At 42.7% G+C, this 23,373-nt stretch overlaps 1 protein-coding gene across 10 annotated transcripts in view; it reads right to left on the bottom strand.

The window, feature by feature from the left end:
* The window catches only part of chd3 (chromodomain helicase DNA binding protein 3), a 118,109-nt gene that overhangs the window by 44,690 nt on the left and 50,046 nt on the right, over positions 1-23,373 (bottom strand). For all 10 annotated transcript variants that reach the window (XM_048524053.2, XM_048524050.2, XM_048524051.2 and 7 more), the window contains 11 exons: positions 22,515-22,706; positions 20,019-20,219; positions 19,556-19,693; positions 17,301-17,422; positions 14,981-15,154; positions 13,534-13,675; positions 8,684-8,815; positions 7,223-7,340; positions 6,959-7,083; positions 5,801-6,032; positions 1,954-2,120 (listed from right to left, as the gene is read on the bottom strand). In XM_048524053.2, the coding sequence (XP_048380010.2) occupies positions 1,954-2,120; positions 5,801-6,032; positions 6,959-7,083; positions 7,223-7,340; positions 8,684-8,815; positions 13,534-13,675; positions 14,981-15,154; positions 17,301-17,422; positions 19,556-19,693; positions 20,019-20,219; positions 22,515-22,706 (1,743 nt within the window). The remainder of the gene's footprint in view (positions 1-1,953; positions 2,121-5,800; positions 6,033-6,958; positions 7,084-7,222; positions 7,341-8,683; positions 8,816-13,533; positions 13,676-14,980; positions 15,155-17,300; positions 17,423-19,555; positions 19,694-20,018; positions 20,220-22,514; positions 22,707-23,373) is intronic.

Here is a 23,373-nt window from a genome sequence, read left to right as displayed (position 1 = left end):
TAATCCCACCCCAGATAATCTCTCTTTTCTTTGGGATGAACCTCTGTACTGTGTCCTCAATTACACCCAGAAACTCCTGCCACTGTTGCTCTACTCTTTTCCCTGCTAGGCTCTACTGCCAGTCAATTTTCGTGCCCACCTTTATTTAACTGTAACACCATTACATCCGATTTTGCCTTCTCTCATTCAAACTGCAGACTGAACTCTACCATATTATGATTGCTTCCTCTTAAGTATTCCCTTACTTTAAGATCTTTTGTAAAGTCAGGCTCATTACACAGCAAGTCCAGAATAGCCTGTTCCCTTGTGGACTCCAACACGCTGTTCCAAAAAGCCATCCTGCAACCATTCCATGAATTCCCTTTCTTTGGATCCACCAGCAACATTATTCACCCAGTCCACCTGCAGATTGAAGTCCCCCATGATCACTGTGACCTTGCCTTTCTGACACGCCCTATCTATTTCCCCAATGCATCTTGCACCCCTGGTCCTGACCACTGTTAGGAGGTCTGTATATAACTCCCATTATGGTTTTTTTTGCCTTTTTGGTTCCTCAACTCCACCCACACAGACTCCACATCTTCTGGCCCTATGTCATTCAATGCTGTAGATTTAATTTCGTTAACTATCAAGGCAACCCCGCCCCCTCTGCCCACCTCCCTGTCTTTTCAATTAGTGTGAATCCTTGGATGTTTAACTGCCAGTCCGGAACTCCCTGCAACCACGTCTGTGATGCCTACCACATCATAATCATTCAAGACGATTTGTGCTGTTAATTCATCTACTTTGATGCGAATACTACGAGCATTTAGGTAAAGTGCCTTAATGCTAACTTTCTTATCATTATTAGAGATATTGGAAATCCTAAGATGCCTTAAGTTATCATTCCTTTTTGCTGTATTCCTAGACTACCTCGAGCTTAAACCCACCTGTACACATGCTATCCTGTTGCTTATCTTTCCATTTAACTTCATACTCCCTGGCACTTTCGCTTCCCCCCCCCCCCGACTCAGAAGTTTGAAGTCCTACTGATCACCCTATTTATCCATTTTGCGAGAACACTGGTTCCAGATCGGTTTGGATGGAGACCGTCCCATCAGTACAGATCCCCCTGGTTCCAAAACTGATGCCAATGCCCCACGAAATGGAATCCCTCTCTCCCACACCAACCCCTTAGCCACGGGTTTACTTCCCTAACTTTCTTTTCCCCATACCAATTGGCACGTGGCTCAGGCAGTAATCCGGAGATTATGACCCTTGAGGACCTGTACTTCAATTTCTTTCCTAGTGCTTGATAATCCCAAATTAAACATAATTTGTTTGCTCCTTTTTGGTTTACTCACAGGAGTTCATTTGAGGATCCTTCTAATATGTCAGGCCTCCTTATGTTGTAATAGATTCCCTAATCAAAACTGCAATACCTCCACCATTTATTTTTTAAAAACCTCTTTCCCCATCTTGCATGAAGTCCTATATTCTGGAATACGGTATTGGAGATATATAGTAATAATGCAGGAAGTCGAGGTGAGATGGTTTGCAATAATCTTGATGAATGCCACCTGTTTCTGGCATCTCAAGCCTTTGGTCTTTGACTTGAGGCATTACAGCCATTTGTATCTAAAAAAAAATCTGCCGTCTAACTGATTCCTTCCAATATTTACTATTTTAGTTTCACACTTCTCTAATCTGTTAGATTTTGCTTTTGTATAATCATTTTGTTTGATCATGTCACATTCGTTATAGGATATATTTAGTTCAGGGAAGTCATTTGACATAATTCAGCAGCATGACTTTCAGATGGATAAGGAGGAAGTATTGTTATCGCACAGTGAGGCAGTACATCTGACAGACTGACTGAGTTACAGAGGTGCATCACTAGTGGTATATTGCTTTGTACCATACACTACACACACACTTTCTAACCCAACTCCCAATTCAGTCAGCCTTGTTTACCTTGGCCTCCTCCCGGACAACATATTGAGCCACTTTGAAGGAGGTGAGGTACTCATTCATACTTTGTATATCTGTGTCTTCCGTTGCATCTTGGTTCCTATCCAACAGTCGATCAATAGCAGCCCCATCATAGTGGATAACACTGCTGTCTTCATCCTTATTATCACCTGCAAACACATAGAATGAGGGGGGAGGGAAAACAAAAAAAAACACCCAAGACTTTACACTTTCAGAGATGATGATAACAACAATGGACACTGCAGAGGAGCCAAAGTGGAAACAAAATTATTGATTTATACACACTAGGATAAGCCAGGTCAGATTCCTAGCCTACACTGGCAGCAAGGAATAGTGCCAGACGACTGGAGGATAGCAAATGTGGCTCCCCTGTTCAAGAAGGGGAGTAGAGACAACCCTGGTAATTATAGGCCAGTGAGCCTTACCTCAGTTGTTGGTAAGTGTTGGAAAAAGTTAAGGGATAGGATTTATAATCATCTAGGAAAAGAATAAAATCGATTAGGGATAGTCAGCACGGCTTTGTGAAGGGAAGGTCGTGCCTCACAAACCTTATTGAGTTCTTTGAGAAGGTGACCAAACAGGTAGATGAGAGTAAACCGGTTGATGTGGTGTATATGGATTGCAGCAAGGCGTTCGATAAGGTTCCCCACAATAGGCTATTATACAAAATGCAGAGGAATGGAATTGTGGGAGATATAGCAGTTTGGATCGGAAATTGGCTTGCTGAAAGAAGACAGAGGGTAGTAGTTGATGGGAAATGTTCATCCTGGAGACCAGTTACTAGTGGTGTACTGCAAGGGTCGGTGTTGGGTCCACTGCTGTTTGTCATTTTTATAAGTGACCTGGATGAGGGCGTAGAAGGATGGGTTAGTAAATTTGCAGACGACACTAAGGTCGGTGGAGTTGTGGATAGTGACGAAGGATGCTGTCGGTTGCAGAGAGACATAGATGAGCTGCAGAGCTGGGCTGAGAGGTGGCAAATGGATTTTAATGCAGACAAGTGTGAGGTGATGCACTTTGGGAGGAGTAACCGGAATGAAGAGTACTGGGCTAATGGAAAGATTCTCAGCAGTGTAGATGAGCAGAGAGATCTCGGTGTCCATGTACACAGATCCTTGAAAGTTGCCACCCAGGTTGACAGGGTTGTTAAGGCATACAGTGTTTTAGCTTTTATTAATAGAGGGATCGAGTTCCGGAACCAAGAGGTTATGCTGCAGTTGTACAAAACTCTGGTGCGGCCGCACTTGGAGTATTGCATACAGTTCTGGTCACCGCATTATAAGAAGGATGTGGAAACTCTGGAAAGGGTGCAGAGGAGATTTACTAGGATGTTGCCTGGTATGGAGGGAAGGTCTTACGAGGAAAGGCTGAGGGACCTGAGGCTGTTTTCGTTAGAGAGAACCAGGTTGAGAGGTGACTTAATTGACACATATACAAATAATCAGAGGGTTAGATAGCATGGATAGGGAGAGCCTTTTTCCGAGGATGGTGACAGCGAGCACGAGGGGGCATAGCTTTAAATCGACGGGTGAAAGATACAGGACAGATGTCAGAGTTAGTTTCTTTACTCAGAGAGTAGTAAGGGAATGGAACGCTTTGCCTGCAACAGTAGTAGATTCGCCAACTTTAAGTACATCAAGTCATCATTGGACAAACTTACGGACATACATGGAATAGTGTAGGTTAGATGGGCTTCAGATCAGCACAACATCAGGGGCCGACGGGCCTGTACTGTGCTGTAATGTTCTATGTTCAAGAACATCAAGGATGTCATTTAATAAATGGTGCCACGTAAAAATGAAACTTTATTTATTCCAGGTGACTCGGGTGATAAGGTGCTAAGATAGTAGGGTCGTGTGTTATCTAGAATAGCGCTGACTGGACACATACTTGCAAAGGCTGCAGCAGGGAATGCATTTGCAAAGGATAGTTTTCTCAACAAGAGACACACTTGGTCTAAAATACGCTGAGGCTATATGTCCCAGTCTGTAGAACAAAGTTATTGGCATGGAACTTTGTCCCCTCTTTCTCCAAAACACCTCATCGCAAAAATTTAAAACCCATTGAGAAATAACATCACTTGCTGAATGTTCATAAACAAAAATTCAAAATCTACACTGCAGTGTCCAGAGAAGCAGCTTTGGCCATCCACAATTGGTCCAAGAGGAAATCCCAATATCAAAAGCTCATTTTAAATCAATTTCAACTGCAGACCAGCATTTGGGACAATGTGAATAATTTTTTTTAAAAAAATGAATTTAACTGTTATTTGGCCAAAGTACTTTTGAGATAAAATCCAGCAGATTTTGTTATTATTTCCTCAGAATGGAAGGGTGAGGATGTGGGGGTGGGTCGTGTATATGCCCCCCCAAACTGAAAGAAAAAGGGCAGTTGTATAACTGCACAGTTTAAATTATTTGTTAATAATCTTTACTGGTGCAAGTTGTTTGCAATGAACTAGTTACTTGTTACGAAAAGGAACTTGGCTGACTTACTATATATTTCTAATGATGAGCTGTGTATGTAAAGTTCGGCAGTATTATTTTTCTTTTTGTCGATTTGACTATCTTCTGCTGCATCAGCAACAACCTTCCCGCCATCATAACATCAGAAGTTGTGGACCTTCACTGATGATTGCACAATGTTTGGCACCATGCTCCAATACCGAAGCTATCAATGCCCAAATGCACAAGACTTAGACAATATCCACGTTTGGGTTGACGAGTGGAAAGTACCATTTGTGCCATACAAGGTACTAGGCAATGATATCCCCAACAAGAGGGAATCTAACCATTGCCCCTCTGTGTTCAATGGCTTCACCATCACTGAATCCCCACCATCAACATCCTGGAAGAATATCATTGACTAGAAACTGAACTAGGCTAGCTATACAAATACTGGTTATTAGAACAGGTCTGAGGCTAGGAATCATGCAGCAACTAACTCATATCCTGACTCCCCAAAGCCTGGTCTACCATCCAGCAGGCACAAGTCAGGAGTGTGATGTAATATTCCCCACTTGCCTGGATGGGTGCAGCTCCAACAGTGCTCAAGAAGCTTGACACCATCCAGGACAAAGCAGGCCGGACAAGATTGTCACCACTTTCATAAACGTCTACTCCCACCACCACTGAGGGTCAGCAGCAGCAGTGTCTATCTATTTATAAGATGCACTGGAGATATTCACCATGGATCCTTAGACAGTACCTTCCAAACGCACAATCACTATCATCTAGAAGAATAAAGGCAATAGACACACGGGAATAACACACCCTGCAAGCTCCCCTCTAAGTCACTTGCTATCCTTACTTGGAAATGCCTTTCTTTCAATGTCACTGGGTCAAAATCCTGTAACTGTCTGCCGAGTGGCAGTGGGCCCAGCCAGCAAAGCCTATATCCTATTAATGAAATGCAACAAATTTTTTTTAAAAAAGAAACAGCTGGGATCAGTGGAGAGCGTCAAGGGAAGGATCGATTCATCCCTAACTTGGTCACAACAGCTACTGCGGATTTTGCATGAAGGAAACAAAGTAACCACAAAGCACCTCCTCTTCTCCCTAGTCCTTGCCATTTCTTGGTTTTTCAGCTCCCACTGCATTGAATCCTACAGCACAAGATATCTTCCACATCTCTTCATGTCATCAACATACCCTTTTGTTACTTTCTTCTTTACGCTTATTCAACTTCAACACTAAATAAATTAGCACTTTATCTCAACCACCCTCCTCAAGAGGAGATATGAGAATATCAGTTCAGTTTCTTCCTTCTCCACTGAAGAACGAACTCCACTGCTATGCTTAACGTTAGATTTCCTGTGCGATCCGCTTACCTTCAATATCTCCTTTGAAGAGTTCTTCTGTACCGAACTTGAGGATATCGTCCAACTCCTGTTTGGTCATGCTACCAGTCTTGGAGCCCAGGCCAGGGCGAACGACCAGGTGTGTCAGCATCATTTTACGTTTAGCCACTTGTGTGATTCGTTCCTCGACAGAGGCCCGAGTGACAAAGCGGTAGATCATCACTTTGTTTGCCTGACCAATGCGGTGAGCTCTGCTAAAGGCCTGAAGAAGTATGAATACAGAAATTGGGAAGGTTGGCGGGGGGGGGGGGGGTGTGGTGGTGGTGGTGGTGGTGGTGGGTGGGGAGAGAAGAGAGGGAAAATGACGAGGCAGGAGAATGTGACTGAGGAGCATCAGAACTGAATAAAATATGCTCAAAACCCCAATCTTCCAATTGGGTGGGCTGGCAGTCAGCCCACTGCACCAACTAGAAGATTGGATGCAAATTTACCCTATTTACGTGTTTGGCTCCTCAAATTCACACATTTATCCAATGTCTTGAAATATTCAATTAACACTCCCAAATCGGGAGGGAGGGAGGAGGATTCAGGTTTCTGCTTCCTTCTGTTACCAAGTACTTCTAACAACACCCCGGAAATGGACTGGCTCAAATGTTTTGTCCCCTTGGTCTGGACTCCTCTCTATTCCAGAAGGCCCTATCAACATATCTAAACACCTAGATAACTCAATTGCAACCATCCATTAATCTTTTATATTCAAACGTCTATTCCACACAGTACCCTTGTGTTCAAATGACAGGTTCAGTGTCCATAGAGGCTACTTTTGAGTGCCCACAATCTCAGCACAGGATTGATCTGCCCAGATCTCTCCTACTGTCCCATGGCACAATAGAAAAAAATGAAACTAGACTACATGCCTAGATTGTATCAGAGATAATAGGAACTGCAGCTGCTGGAGAATCCGAGATAACAACGTGTAGAGCTGGATGAACGCAACAGGCCAAGCAGCATATTAGCAGGAAAGCTGACGTTTTGGGCCTAAATGTCAGCTTTCCTGCTCGGCCTGCTGTGTTCATCCAGCTCTACATGTTGTTATCCCTACATGCCTAGAGTGATTTGCTTGCAACAGCCACCCTCCACCTGCCCTCAACCACACATCCCACCATTGATACTATTCTTGCCCCTCACCTGGATGTCATTGTGGGGGTTCCAGTCCGAATCAAAGATTATAACTGTGTCGGCTGTGGCCAAGTTAATTCCAAGCCCCCCAGCCCTAGTCGACAACAGAAAGCAAAACTGTAGAGCTCCTGGAGCTGACAGAAAAAAAACACAAGTGATTAGCATTAATCAAGAGAAGGAATATAGGGAGGGGGGGAAAGAGAAAAAAAAAGTTTACTGAATTTGGAAAAAGAAGCCTTGAAAATCTTCAAACGCTGTCTCTGCTAGACTCACCATTGAATCGGTCAATAGCTTCCTGCCTCATTGCACCAGTGACACTCCCATCAATCCTTTCATACTTGTAGCCTTCATAGTCCATGAAGTCTTCCAATAGGTCCAACATTTTAGTCATCTAAGGAAAGTCAGCATGTAAGGCTGGTGGTACAGGTAATGTGAAAACTTCCCGAACAAAGTCCAGTTTAAAAAAGCTTGAAAGACCATGATCACTGTAAATATCAGGATGCTATCAGTTAATTCACAGTTTAATTTGGTATTAACATAATACATTCCATGTTGCGTGCATAATGTTTGCGTGGCAAAGACATGTGGCATTTATATGCACACCACGACACATTGTGGCGTGTTCACACCGCACATAGCTAATGATGTTGGCAGGTGCAAGATGTGTCCCTTCAGTGTGTCAGTCATTCTGATTCTGATCAAGGCCATTCAGCCCATCCATTCTATGCAAGGTCAGTGATATAACCATTCACAATCTTTGTATCTCCTGTATTTTTTATTTTAAAGGACAGAAGAACAAAGCCAGTGTTCTGAAACAAAAAAGGAACTCCTCTGAACCCTGAAGACTGACAATTCAACTGTTGCTCCTCCATTAAAATGCTAGTTCTTTTTGTCTGCTACATGCATAAGGGGTTTTTTTTTAAAAAAGGGGCGAACTAAAGTTTTCACAATTAGAGCTTTATGTCAGCAGTCCACAGTGTTTAATTATGGTTAGCACCTATTTATTTGCAATATATACTTCTCATTTAGTACAGAAACTCGTCAAGTGCAGGTCTGTGTTGTCTGCTCAGAGTGTCTCAGTCAGGTAAATTAGAGACTTTGACTACTTCTATAAAATTAACTGTTGTGGCAGCTCTAGAAACAGTGGGCCTTGACTTCCAGCACACTACTCCAGTGAGGCCTTACATGTTAAGCAGGATTTTCTTCTGACATGTTATTAGCTTAATTATCAAACTCTAGGAAGATCTTTTTTCAATCATTTCCAGCCAAGTCATAATTTTTATGAGGTTATTGTCCCAATAGAAATGTTGACCAGATCAATTCTGCAATCAAGATTTTTCACTCATCCACTACCTCCCTCATCCATCCCAATTTGCCAATTTAATTCAGACACTGAACAGTCCAGCACTGCAATGTGGTGTGCTAAGTTCCAAGACAGAGAGCAGTGACATACACCAAAGTCAGATAAAGTTAAGACAGACTTCAAGCATGTCCAACAAGTCATATTCTGAACAAGATTATCCCACCCCATCTTTCATTGATGTGGTGTTGCACCGCAAAGTTGGAAAGTGAATAGCTTAGCAGGAACACAGAAATTAACCATTACCCACATGCCAGTAGAATTGGAGGAACAACTGGGAAGGTTTGACTATTAGTATGAAAAGTTAGCACCGATAGTACAAGTCGTCTCAAAACAAAAAAATCTGAGCATCCCAAGCTTGAAGGTTGCTGTACCTGAGAAAATATCAACACCCTGTGGCTCTGAGCTTTCAGCTTCTTCAGCATCTTCTGCAGCAGTGTTAACTTCCCCGATGACTTGATTAGCCCACTGCCTTCATATGCACCATTTGGTAACTTGGCAGATTCCTGCAGCCAAGAGAGAGACAAAACAGGCCTGTAATCTTATCAATACCGGAATACAACAGCAGCAACAAAATTAGCAGAATTGTGAATGCTCACCACACCTTATCATCTTTCTTTATCCTTTTAGTAAAAAGGCTCCCAGGCACCATATATTTTCTTCTTCCTCTTTCTCCCACCACCCTGCTCCCAAACAGCATGTATTCTGATATCTCGCCCGAGGGCCTGGGCAACACAAATGGGCTGGATGGTCAGCATGGGAGAGTGGAGAGGGTACCGCAACCGACAGTGTTCCCCTCTACCTACCACCATTAATATCATAATCATCTGGTCATTATAAGCTTGCTATTGAGGCACTCCACACTGCTATTTGAATTTCTACTCCTCACGTAACACTGCACCAAACTTCTGTTGTGGCTAAATTGTATCAACTTCCCAATGACAATGCACCAGCTGTGGATACCAACCACCTACACTCCTGACCCAATCCCAGGCCTATACATTCTCCCTCTGTCAGCTCACGTTCATCAGTGTTCCGGTCCATCTGCTCTACTCATTAGTGACAATTCAGGATTGTTCACAGTACTCCAGATGTGTCAAGTGTTCATTTCTATAGAAAACACAGCTCAGGAAAGACAATGGCGAGGAGTAGACGAGGCAAAGATTCAACACAGTGATACAACCTGGACTATGCTCCACTGAGAATAGAAAATTAAAGGGGTGATCTACTCAAAATATTTGAGAGAATAAAAATGACTCCATACATTTAATAGCTTTTCTCTATGAACAACTGAGGTGGGGGAAGGTGACAGCATCTAGAACAAGGGGCAGAACTTTAGACTTTAAGCCAAGCTGTTGAGGGGTGATGTCACAAAGCAAAGCAGAACTCTAGAACTCCTTGACCCAAAACACTGTTGATACAATGGGATGATAGGAAATAATAGCATAGGTAGGCCACTGAGCCCTTTGAATAAAATCATTGCTAATCTATTTGTGTTTTGAATTCTACATTCCCGTTTACCTTCAACAACTTTGATCCCCTTATCTAGGCTGAATCTAACTACCTCTGCCAACAGCATGGGTTCAACTCCCATATTAGCTGAGGTGACCACAAAGGTCCCTCCTCAAACTCTCCCTTCACCCAAGGTGTGGTGACCCCCAGGGTTATGCCACTACCAATCAATTTTCTCCAATGAAAGCGCAGCCCTGTGGCTCTCTAGAACTATAGTAACATTGCCTTTGTACTAACCTCAAGCACTTCTAAGACAACGACATCCACCATCTCCTGGAGGCACAGAATTTCAAAGTCCCACAGCCTTCAAACAAAAAGTTACCTTCATCACTGTCTTGAAAGGATGACCCTTAATTTTGAAACCGTGCCCATGAGTTTTGAACTCATCCATATATGGAAACATCCTTGACCACATTAACTCAATGCCACAATTCAGGATCTTATACACTTCAATAAAGGCATTTCTTACTCAGGGTCAAGTGGAAATAAACCCAGCGTGAGACATTAACATGTTGCAGGAATAGGTGAACAGGTAGATGAGATTAATTTGGGGAAGTGAGGGGTGATAAATTTTAGTCAAAAAAGACAAAGACAACACAAAGTAAAATGGTACCACTCTAAAAGCGCAACGATGCAATGTTGAACTTGTACAAAGACACCTGTCAGGCCTCAGCTAGCATGCTGTGTACAGTTGTGGGCACCACAACATAGAAAGATGTGAATACTTTGGAGAGTTTACGCAGAACTGATTTACTGGAAAATCACTCCAGGTAAGGAGAAACTTCAGCTATGGAGCTAGATTGAAGAAGTTGGAGCTGTTCTTCCTGAAAAAAGATGATTCAGAGGCAGAGGCAGAGGCAATCTTACTGAGATTTCCAAAATCACGTGAGCTAGACAGAGTGGATATGAAGAAGCTATTTCCTCTTGTAAAAGGAATGAGAGGGAACAGATTTAAAGTGATGCGCAAACAAAAGCAAGATTAGTGTGAGGAAACATTCTCCCCGCTAAGCCCCCTTCCCATACAGTGACTTAAGGTATGAAATGCACAACCTGGAAAAGTTGGGTGGGAAGTTCAATGGAGGCATTCAAGAGATAGCATTGCATGGTCTTTTCAGATATTAAATGGTGCAAGGAATTCAAAGAACAAACAAGAGACTAGCACTAGATAAGAGAATTGGTGCAGGAACTATAGTCCAAATAGCCTCCTTTTGCACCAACCTTTCCTCAAAATAGCCTGCTTATTCCAGTATCAATCAGTAATCCTCCTCTGTAATTACATGGGGGAAATTTGTTGTTCCTTAAATAAGGAGATCAAAACTGCACAAAGTATTCAAGGTGCCATTTAACCAAGAACATAGAACAGTACAGGCCCTTCGGCCCACAATGTTGCGTCGACCCATTATTCTACTAAGATCAAACTACCCTCCATACCCTACATTACACTATCATCCATGTACCTATCCAAGAGTCACTTAAAAGTCTAAGGTATCACTATCACTGCCAGCAGCGCATTCCATATGCCCACTGTGTAAAGAATCTACCTCCAATATCTCCCCTATGCCTTCCTCCGATCACCTTAAAATTATGCCCCCCTCATAAGTCATTTCCATCCTGGCAAAGTCTCTTGCTATCCACTATCTATGCCTCTCCATCTTATATACCTCTATCAAGTCAGCTCTTATCCTTCTTACTCCAATGAAAAAAGCCCTAGCTCCCTCAACCTTTCCTCATAAGGCCTGTCCTCCAGTCCAGGCAGCATCCTAGTAAATCTTCTCTGCACCCACTCTCAAGCTTCCATCTCCTTCCTATAATGAGGCGACCAGAACTGAACACAATATTCCAAGTGTGGTCTAACCTGTGAGCATAACCTCACAGCTCTTAATCTCAATTCCACTGCCAATGAAAGCCAACACACCATAAGCCTTCCTAACCACCCAATGGACTTGGGTAACAACTTTGAGGGATCTATGGACGTGGACCCCAAGATCCCTCTGGTCCTCCACACTGCCAAGACTCCTGCCATTAACCCTGTATACTGCATTTAAAATCGACCTTCTAAAATGAATGACTTCACGCTTTTGTGGGTTGATTTCCATCTAGCGAGTTTTGAGAAGATTTGTAGCTCAGGTTGAGGTTCTGGACGTGAGTTTGCTCGCTGAGCTGGAAGGTTCGTTTTCAGACGTTTCGTCACCATTCTAGGTAACATCATCAGTGAGCCTCCGACGAAGCACTGGTGTTCTGTCCCGCTTTCTATTTATCTGGTTAGGTTTCCTTGGGTTGGTGATGTCATTTCCTGTGTTGGTGATGTCGTTTCCTGTTCTTTTTCTCAGGGGATGGTAGATTGGCTCCAAATCAATGTGTTTGTCGATGGAGTTCTGGTTGGAATGCCATGCTTCTAGGAATTCTCGTGCATGTATCTGTTTGGCTTGTCCTAGGATGGATGTGTTGTCCCAATCAAAGTGGCGTCCTTCCTTATCTGTATGTAAGGATACTAGTGATAGTGGGTCATGTCGTTTTGTGGCTAGTTGATGTTCATGTATCCTGGTGGCTAGCTTTCTGCCAGTTTGTCCAATGTAGTGTTTGTCACAGTTCTTGCAAGGTATTTTGTAGATGACGTTCGTTTTATTTGTTGTCTGTATAGGGTCTTTTAAGTTCATTAGTTGCTGTTTTAGTGTGTTGGTGGGTTTGTGGGCTACCCTGATGCCAAGAGGTCCGAGTAGTCTGGCAGTCATTTCGGAAATGTCTTTGATGTAGGGGAGAGTGGTTATGGTTTGGGAGCCCGTTTTGTCTGTTTGGGTTTATTGCTGAGGAATCGGCGGACTTCCATCTGACATGTCTTTGCCTAGCTCTGCATCTTGTCAATGTCCCGTTGCAACATACAACGGCCCACCACATTATCTACTCCACCGACCTTCGTGTCATCAGCAAACTTACTAACCCACCATTCCACTTCCTCATCCAAGTCATTTATAAAGAGCACAAACAGAAGTCCCAGAACAGATCCCTGCAAAACACCACTGGTTACCGAGTTCCAGGCTGAATACTTTCGATCTACAACCGTGTCGTCTATTGGGCAGCCAATTCTGTATGCAGATAGTCAAATATCACTGAATCCCATGCCTCCTTACTTTCTTAATGAGCCTATCATGGGGAACCTTATCAAATGTCTTGTTAAAATTCACATACACCACATTTACTGCTCTGCCTTCAATGTGTTTTGTCAAATCCTCAAGAATTCAATTAGGCTTGTGAGGCATGACCTGTCCCTCACAAAGTCAAGCTGACTATTTCTATTCAAACTGTGCTTTTCCAAATAATCGTAACTAATATCTCAGAATCCTCTCCAATAATTTGCCCACCATAGCAGTAAGACTAATTCCTATTATCCCTACTCTCTTTCTTAAGGGAATGACATTTGCCACCCTCCAATCATCTGGTACCAAGGCCCTATATAAAAGTAGGGATGCTGTTATACTTCAGCTACGGTCAATGTCTCTGGTATTAAAAGACAGCATTCCATTAATATTCATCCCACTCAATGCTTTTAAAAGAGCCTCAGTTAAAATTGTGACAATTGCTTTGAACCACAGGATGGTTTACACCCAAAATTATAAGCCTCTCATTACTGGCTGTAATCCTCAAGATCCTAAGCAGTGGAATGAGGGCCACCAAGACAAGACTTAGACAGAAACATACCAGAATGATCACCTACCATGGCAGCCACTGGGAAGAGATAAGGATGATTACAACATTTCTTCAGATCCATCATAATATTCAGCAATGACACCTGATTTCCACCACCTTTGGAGTTCAGTGCATCGAAGTTTCTTGTCAGAATAAATTTATAGTACTTTCTGAAAAATAGTAAACAGGTTACAGATAAGACATCACTTCTTCCTACTCCCCATTACCTCGCCATCCCCTCCCCAGGAGATTTTAAAACAGCCAACAGCTAAAAGGAATTGGAGTACATTGCTTTTCAAGATGTTGAGTAGAGGTTGCACCAAACAAGGATCCAGGATACAATTATTTCGGAGTGGTGCAGTACAGGAGTGAGAGGACAAGTGCGAAAGCCACAGTGCCTCACCAAAGCTAAGAATTAAAAAACTGCTCCTCACTCTCCATCACAAACTAGTGAAACAGAACTCACTAGGAAATATCTAACTGATTGAGTGATCACTAATCAACTTGTTCAGAGATTTTATTACATATCACTGGTGTGCGGTGTGGGGGGCGGGGGGTGGTGGTGGTGGTGCTTGAACCCAACCTTCAGCACAGGAACCCCTCAGTTAATGCTATCAAAAAAAACAAAAAACAATATTCGGCCACATCCAAGACTTCATTGACATCAAAGTCATTGCTTGTTTAGAACAAGTGAGTGTGTCTGGAAAGACAGACTTCACTTAAATGTGGACAGAATGGAGAAGATAGTGCTATCTTCCACACAGCAGTAAAGGAATATCTAAAAAGATGTTCAAAATGATGATGATTTCTGATAATGTAAAGTAGAAATGATTTCCACAGGCAGGAAGGCTGATACCTGGGAGGATATCAATTAAAAATACGGCAACACTTACAAAACAACAAAAAGAAAAAAACAAAACAAAAAAAAAATTGAACCAGCTGCTACAAAGGGCAGTGGAAACAGATTTAAAAGTAACTTTCAAATACTTGAAAGAGCAACATTTCCCAGGCTGAAAGCAGAAAATAAGTGACGAGTTATTTTCAAGACGGCATCTCAACAGACCCAATGGGCCAAATTATCTCCTTCAATATGCATTCACACTTCACAAGGCTAGCTTTGAAGTGAAGTTGAAACCGCAATGTCTGATGATGCACTAAAAACTGAACATGAAGGCCCAAACCTGATTGGAAAGCCAAGTGGAGTGAATTCACCTCCTCAAGGAAGCCTCCAATCCAGCTTCAGGAGGGGCAGACTTCCAGATTCAGGATGCACTTACAGCACAAGTTTAGCATCAATGCAAAGGCATGCTACTGCACATTGCTAATAGAAACACCACAATGTGTGGTAAGAGCGTCCATGATGGACTAAATGCAGTCCCTGCATAGGGAGTGACTGGATGAGTTGAATGAGTTTCACACTCCAGAATGGTGAGGTGCGTGTGGGGTGGAAATAGACCTAGCTAATGATTACGTACTTCTGCATTGCACTCAACTCCACACGCACAATCAGTTCCGTCTTGGAGGGCATGTTCTTGAAAACATCAGTCTTAAGGCGTCGAAGCATGTGGGGACCAAGAAGATCATGGAGCTTCTTGATCTGATCCTCTTTTGAGATGTCAGCAAACTCTTCAAGGAAGCCCTCTAAGTTACTGAAAAAGAGAGAGAGAGAGAGAGAGAGTCAGGCTCTGGGTGGTCACTCAAACATTGAATCCTCTCTGGCTGTTGCACCAATGACAATATTAAGTCACAAGGCTTCCCAAAAAAGGACTTCACAGTTTCAAACTTATTTTTTGAGTTTCTAAGTTTCATTTAGTGAAATGAAGATAGGTGACTTAAAGCATGATCAAAGTGGTGGCAGTCAAGGTGTAGCTTATTGGAGATGGGTTTATGGAGGGAATTGCAGTGTTTAGGGCCCATTTAACTGACAGTGGTGGTGAATGCTCATTTTGGGCTAGAGACCAGAGTTGCTAATGGTTGGGGGTGGGGAGAGGAGAGAAGAGAGAGGGAGCGTGAGCGAGAACAAGCACAGACCTTCATTTAAACCAGAATCTCCTGAAACGATGTACTTCAAATGACTAGCACTCAACTGTAGGCAAAAAATCCAAAAAGTATGAGATGCAGATTTAGACTGATGCAGCCCCAGCACAGTGCTGAGGGAGTGCTGCAGTCAGCTATTTAAAGGAAACTACGAAGAAAAACTTTGCACATCTTTTAGCTGAGTGACATTTTCCCCATAAATTGATATAATGAAAGAGGCTATTTGAAGCTCGCATTGGGGTCCCATTGTATGCAGTAACATTCACAGTCAACAGGGGTTTTATTTTAGAAACCGCAACAAATAGTTTGTTTCTCAATGCCATTCGCCTGCCTTCTCCTCACAACTCTTACCAAATCAAGAATTTTTCTATCTTGTTCTTAAATACAATGACAAGGTGCCACACAGCAGGCTGCTAAATAAGATCGGGGCAAGGTACTAACATGGATAGAATGGTTGTCCGACTGAAGGCAGAGAATGGAGGTAAAGCCTTCTGAATCTATGCACCTTATTGCTGCAATCTCTGACTGAAGAAGTTCCTCATCTCAGTTCTAAACAGGTTCTCCCTTCACTCTGAGGCCATGCTCTCAGGTCCTAGTTTATTCTACTACCAAAAAAAAACATCTCCAAGTCCGCTCTATCCAAGCCTCTCAGTGTTCTGCTAATTTCAATGAGATCCCCTCTCATCCTTCTAAAACTCCACCCATTACAGATCCAGAGTCCTGAACCACTCAACAACAGATCCTTCCTTAGAAACAGGGGTCAAAACTGCACACGATATTCCAAATGCAGTCTGATGAGAGCCTTAGGAGTACATATCTGCTCTTGCATTCTGGCCCCCTTAAAACGAATGCCAGCACTGCATTTGTCTTCCTAACTGCCAACTAAATCAGCACATCAACCATCCGAGAATCCTGAATTTGGCCTTCCAAGTTCTTTTGTGCTTCAAATTTCCAAAGCCTTTCCCTATTTATTCTTCCTCAAGTACATAAAGTAATCTCTCCCACATTGTATGCCATCTGTCATTTATTCTGCAAACTTCCCTAGCCAGTCAAAGTTCTTCTACAGCCTCCCGACTTCCTCAAACTACCTGTCCAGCCACCTATCTTGCATCACCTGTAAACTTAGAAACAATGCCTTCAGTTCTTCTGTCCAGATCATTATTGTATAATGTGAACAGCTGTAGTGCCTGTGGAACTCTATTTGTCACTGGCTGCCATCCTGAAAGACTCCTGCATCCCCATTCTCTGCCTGGAGCCAGGCAGCCAATCTATTCATGCCAGTATCTTGCCCTGATCTTACTTAGCAGTATCCTGTGTGAAACCTCACTAATACCGACTCAAGAGGCTAATTTGGAATTACAGTCAAGACAATGTCCCATCTGCCCTCTCAAGTAGAGAAACACAGCCAATATCATGTTTCCAATGCTTCTGAATATCAACAGGTTTTTGAAGGTTTAACCTCAACCAATTTTATTTTAAACACAGCTTTATAGGCCAGAAATATTACAATGCCTTTCTCTTTTAAATGAATTAAAAAGAATGGAGCCTCAACAGACATCACCACACAAACCTAAGTGGAAAGGAACAGAACACACACCAATGTCAGGATTTTTGCAAAACAAAAATCACTAGCATAGAATTTGGTTAATATCACATAGCTGTTTGTAGCAGCTTTTCCTAGGATCACAACAGGACTACACTTTATAGCCAATGAAGTTTCCCTTTGAAAGGTCTCAAGGTCGTGAAAATGGTACTTACTTGAAACGGTCAGGCGTGAGAAAGTTAAGCAAATGGAAGAGTTCTTCTAGGTTGTTTTGCAGTGGTGTTCCTGTCAGCAACAGCTTCCAGTCAATCTTGTAAGCATTCAACACTCTGAAAAACTGAATCATTATCAGGTCAGTATGGCCATCAGGATTTCCATATTTCCTCCATTCGCATGTTCTCAGAGCTCAGTACATGTCCCTAAGGGGCACAGAAAGCAACTTATAACGGGCAAGCCCCAAAGTTGACTTGATCAGGGTCCCCTGAATCAAAAAGGTTGTGGATTCAATTCTAACTCCAGAGGCTAGCAAACAATCCAAGTCCATTCTCCCAGGAGGTATCACCCCAGCCATCTGGCCAATACAGATCACTCAGCTGACATCACTGGATTGGACTGGACTGTCTAGTCATCAGAATACAACTTTTTCTGGGAGTCTGGTGTTCACAACCTCCACAGTGAATACAGTTCTAAGACTGACTTCTGTACAAACCTACACACCAACCCGGGGTCACTGACTGTGACAGGTAGTACACAAACTCTAGTGATCAGTCACCTTCTGACCCTTACAGATTTTCAGGTGACTCACCAAGCTGCTGTTAGAAACTATGGATGAACAATAAATATACCCTCGAAGCATCACTCACATCCCCACAGAGTTATGTAGGTTACATTAGCAGTCTAACACAATCCAGAGGTTTGGAGGTAAAACTGAGAATTCAAGTTCAAGGTCCTCTGTAACAGCCTGAGAATTCATATTCCATGCTTTTCTAAACATTTGAAAATAATCAACTGAAAAAAAGAAACCACGAAACTACTGGATTACTGCAAAAATCTGAACTGGTTCACTAACATTTGTCAGAAGAGTGACAGGTTCGTACAGTGGTTAGTTTTTTAAACCATCTCCTTTTATTCTTTCAAGGGATGCAGCCATCAGCATATTGTTCATTCCCAATTTTTAATGTTGGGAGAGAGTAGGGAGGAGGGAATAGACAGATATATGAATAGCAGAGCAAGATTGCCCTCTACTAGTCACCATGCAGGATGTGGCAGGTGCTCATTGTCACTGGAGACAAAAAACAAACAAAGACATCTGTGAAAGAGAATTGGAGGACGCTGAGAAGAATCATTAAGAGAGTGGGTCTAGCTACTAGAAGTTGGTTACGCTCATAAGTCTGAGGGAAACAGCTTTCAACAGGCACTAAGCTTTCCAACTTAAGTGAAACAAGAAGGGATCCTGATGAAGGCTTAGGAGTTACAGGTAGCCCCCAGACTGCAAACAGGTTCTGTTCTGGACAGCATCTGCAAATCGGCATGTACACTAGTCAGAACACAATGCAGGGCAACATAAAGGAACTGTTAGTAAGTACAGGAAAGATTCATGTGTCAGGGCTTTAAAATTGTATTCCAGTATGAGATCGTGCTCATAAGTTAGATTTTACAAAATCAAATTTTGTTAAAGAGAGTACAAATCTCAAAATATGTAACCTTGACAAGCAGCACTGCTGCCTCACAGCACCAGGGACGTGAGTTCAATTCCATCTTTGGGCGACTGTCTGTGTGGAGTCTGTACATTCTCCCAATGTCTATGTGGGTTGCCTCTGGGTGCATTTTCCTCCCACAGTCCAAGCATGTGCAGGTTAGGTGGATTGGCCATACTAAATTGCCCATATTATCCAAGCTAGGTGGATTAACCATGAGACATACACAATTATTAGGACATGGGGGGGGGGGGGGGGGGGGGGTGTCAATGAGCCACTTCGTCTTTTTCCACACTGAAGGGATTCTATGATTTCTATGATCCTCCACTGCACTCTTTTGCACTGGTGACTGGGATCTCAGTCTTAAGAGGTTAGCAGTCTTCGTGGGAGGTCACAATACATCTGGACCTGTACATGACACGAGATTCACACTGACACAGATGACTTAACAACAGTCTGAAATGGTGGTGAAGCAGGACACTCAGTTCCCAACTCACCAGCATAACTCAAGAGGAATAAATGTCAGCCTTGTCAGCAATGCCCACAACCACAGAATGAGGTGTTGAGCCAGGGTGGTGACTGCCAGAATTAAAGGGCTCAATTAAAATGAAAGCTTCTTCATTTAGGGATCACATTAAAATGCAGAAAGAATTTTTAAGACACAGTCAGTAATCAATATGAAATAAGGTACACAAGAGCTGCTAGGAAATGTGAATGATGTGAAGACATCAGAAGTTGACAGAATAGGATAGAGGATGCCCACTAGACCTCACCTTGGATTGGTTGTTCTTCAGTCTGTGTGCTTCATCTACTACTAGACAGGCCCATTTAATGGAGCTCAGTGCTGCCTGGTCAATGGTAACCAACTCATAGGAGGTCAACAAAACATGGAACTTCACTTGTGCCTGACTCTACAAAAAGAAAACATTAGTTAGAACAGCTTAGGATTGACAGAATAACTTTCTCTTCTCCCCCTTTTCCAGTTTAAGATTCTTTTCTGGTTACACTCCAGTGACAGCATACAACACAATGTCAAGTGATCCCAATTAAATCTCCAGTGTTGAGCCAGGGTGGTGACTGCCAGAATTAAAAGGCTCAATTAAAATGAAAGCTTCTTCATTTAGGGATCACATTAAAATGCAGGAAGAATTCACTGTCACTGGACACACAAATTCAATATCAGTACCTATCCCTGGGCCATCCAGCCCTCAAAATTTCTAAATGTTGAAGGCTTACCCTGATTTTGACAGCTCGCTTGCTGACTTTGACTGCATTGTCATCAAAACAAAACTCGTTTTCCCGGATGACAGCGCGGCTGTCTTTGTCTCCAGTGTATGTCACCACATAGAAATCTGGTGCCCACATCTCAAACTCACGCTCCCAGTTTATGATGGTAGACAAAGGTGCACTGACCAGGAAGGGGCCACTTGAATGTCCCTGAGGCGACAAAAGATGATCAATTGTACAAATAAACAGCTTGTATTCATACAGCACAATTATATATGAGTAACAGTGGCCAATTGCCAGGGCTGCACGCTGAAAAAAAGAGAGACACAAATCAACTGGGAGGAATTCTAAGCTCAGAGCCCAAGCATGGTAATCAACGGTGGAATGACAGAAACAGGAACAGGCCAAAATTTAAGGAGCAGAGTAGTATGAGGGGGACAAGGACTGTGGCACAGAACTGGAAGAGATTATAGGGGGAGGGGATGACAAGGCCTAGGAAGGATTTGGTTCTCTAATTAGGGCGTTAACAGATCAGGAGCCAAGTGACTGGCAAAAGGAACTGGGTGTGAAATAGGATACAGGGCAGAATTTTGGATAAGCTGAAAATTTTACAGACGGTAGATGACAGGATGCCTGAAGACAGGCTAAATGATTTCAAACCCATACTCTTCCAGCAGAAGCACAAAGAAGCTGTCTGACAAGTATCCTACTGCATTCACACCATCACTTCTGGAATTCACACTAGACTGACTTGTCACTTACAATTTAAAAGTTAGATTTTATGAACAGATGTAGAATTGTGGGCATGTGTAATTCTGGGCTGCTGCCTTGCTATCCCTATTTTACATGAAGTAGATATTCAGTTTGCTGCCATGGAGATGCAATGATCCCATAGGAGATCATTTCAAAGCCAAATCCCCACAATCCTGAGAAGCAAGGGAACAATCCAATCATACTCAAATATAAGACTAAATCAATCAAGTTGGCACGTTTTGGCAAAACCCAGAATGCTCAATGGAGACACAGTAGGAAAATTCACCATTTCCCAACACAGAACTGGAATTTCCAAGTGTCCAGCAATCTGAAAAATCCCTGCAGTAACAAGCAACTAAACTCAAAATTACATAGCCCTTCAGTATGAAAAACTCCTTAAAGGCACCATCAGACAAAGTTTGATGCTCAGACTGAGGGTTCTCAGGACCAGCTGAACTGCGAGTTTCAAAATGAAGAGGTCAAGTGTGAATCTAAAGAGAGACAGAAACACAGCATAGTGGTAATTCACTAGGCTAGCATTCCACAGGACCAAGCTAATGATTTGGGGACACAAGTCAAAACCCACCATGGGATTCAATTAACAAATCTGGAATGTAAAAGGCAGTCTCAAACATTGACCATAAAATTATCAACTGTCTTAAAAATCCATCTGGTCATTATTAATGACATTTAGACAAAACGGATTTCCTCTCCATCTGGTTTCACTGGAAAGATGGTAGCCGAGAGGAGACCTGATAGAACTCTACAAAATTCTGAGAGGCATAGATAGGGTGGATAGTCAGAGGTTTCTCCCCAGGGTTGAAGTTTCAATTACAAAAGGGCACAGGTTAAAAGGTCAGAGGGGGAAAGTTTAAGGGAGATGTGCAAGGGAAGTTTTCCCACACAGCCTGGAATGCACTACCAGAAGAAGAGGTGGTGAAAGCAGGCACAGTGAAGACATTTAATAACCACCTAGATGGGTACATGAATAGGGAGGAAATACAGGGATATGGATCGAAAAATGGCAGGTTCATTTCTGGATTAATCAGGGCATGATGATCAGCACAGGCCTGGAGGGTTGAAGGGCCTGTCCCCCTGTGCTGTAATCTCTAATCTGTCTACTTGACCCCCTCCCCCCTCCGCAACTTGACTACTCTCACCTGCCCTCCAAAATCACCCAGCAACCCAAGTGTTCAAAGGAAACTGTGGATGGACAACAAATCCATCTGGTCATTATTGATGACATTTAGACAAAATGAACAGAACACCTTACCCAGTAATGTCCATATTGAATGAGAACATAAATTGTAAAAAGCTGTTAATCTCACAATTGCAATGCAGGTCGCTCTCTAATGCCTTGCTAGCTCAAAACACTAACTCTTAAGCACAAATACAATTCTGGGGATGCTGGCATCCTTAGTTCCCAACAGGAAAGCGGTGGCAATGGAGTAGCTCACAGGGCCACATCTGTAAGAGGTTGAAAAGTCAACCACGTCAGAATGAGGCTGGACTTGTACAGGTCCGGATGACTAATATTTTTGTTTTGCTCCCTAAAAAGGACGTGAGTGAAAGATCACATGTTCTTCCCTCTACAGTTTTGCAGTTACTGGTCTATGATGATTCTTTTAAGATACTTCTCCAAATGATTAGTACAAGTCTCTGTACAGCACGTTCACGCTTCTCAAAATACATTACCACACATTACTCCTGCCACAACATAGCTAGACTTACTGAGTTTAAGTTGCACTTTACCTCTTTGTACAGAGAGTACAAGAAGACAATGGTCTGGATGGTCTTTCCTAGCCCCATCTCATCAGCGAGGATGGTATCAGTGCCCTGCGCCCAGGAGAAGCGCAGCCAGTTTAGCCCCTCCAACTGGTACATGTGCAAAGTTCCACCAGTGACAGTAATGAAGTCTGGCTGTACTTCGTATTTAATTGTTGGCTGCAGAGAAAAAGACAAAAAAAAACAAAAAGAGAGAGAGAGAGAAACGAATGACGCAACCTTCAGATAAAAACAAAAATCACAGAGCTAGAATGATAAATGGCTTTTGTTGGAAGGTCGAGCTAACAAAATAAGAATGTTGGAAATTTGCCTTTTAGAAATAATTAATTTTAACCTGTCATAACCTCAGAAATCCCAAAATGCTTTACAGTCAATGAATTACTTTTGAAGCATGGCCACTGCTACTACTCTAAGGCGAGTTAGACAGCTTCTTCCAACCCACGAACACTTCTATTTAGAAAGAGAAGGGCAACAGATAATTGGGAACACCAGGCCCTGCAAGTTCCTCTCCAAACTACTCACCATCCTAATTTGAAACTATATCACCATTCCTTCAGCGACTGAGTCAAAATCCTAGAATTCTGTTCCTAACAATAATGAGGGTATACCTACACCAAAAAGCTGTTAATCTTACAAGCTGAAGTTTCAATTACAAGGTGGCACAGGTTCAAAGTCAGAGGGGGCAAGTATAAGGGAGATATGTAAGGTAAGATTTTCCATGCAGAGAGTGGTAGCACCCTGGAGAGAGAAAGAGAGGGAGGGAGAGAGGGAGACTTGTACTAATATCATTAAGAATCAAAAGGTCAGTAACTGCAAGGCTGTAGAG

The sequence above is a fragment of the Stegostoma tigrinum genome, chromosome 45, assembly GCF_030684315.1.
Source record: "Stegostoma tigrinum isolate sSteTig4 chromosome 45, sSteTig4.hap1, whole genome shotgun sequence".
Taxonomy (NCBI): domain Eukaryota; kingdom Metazoa; phylum Chordata; class Chondrichthyes; order Orectolobiformes; family Stegostomatidae; genus Stegostoma; species Stegostoma tigrinum.
The sequence above is the reverse complement of the archived record's forward strand: the minus strand, read 5'-3'. Positions and strand labels throughout refer to the sequence as shown.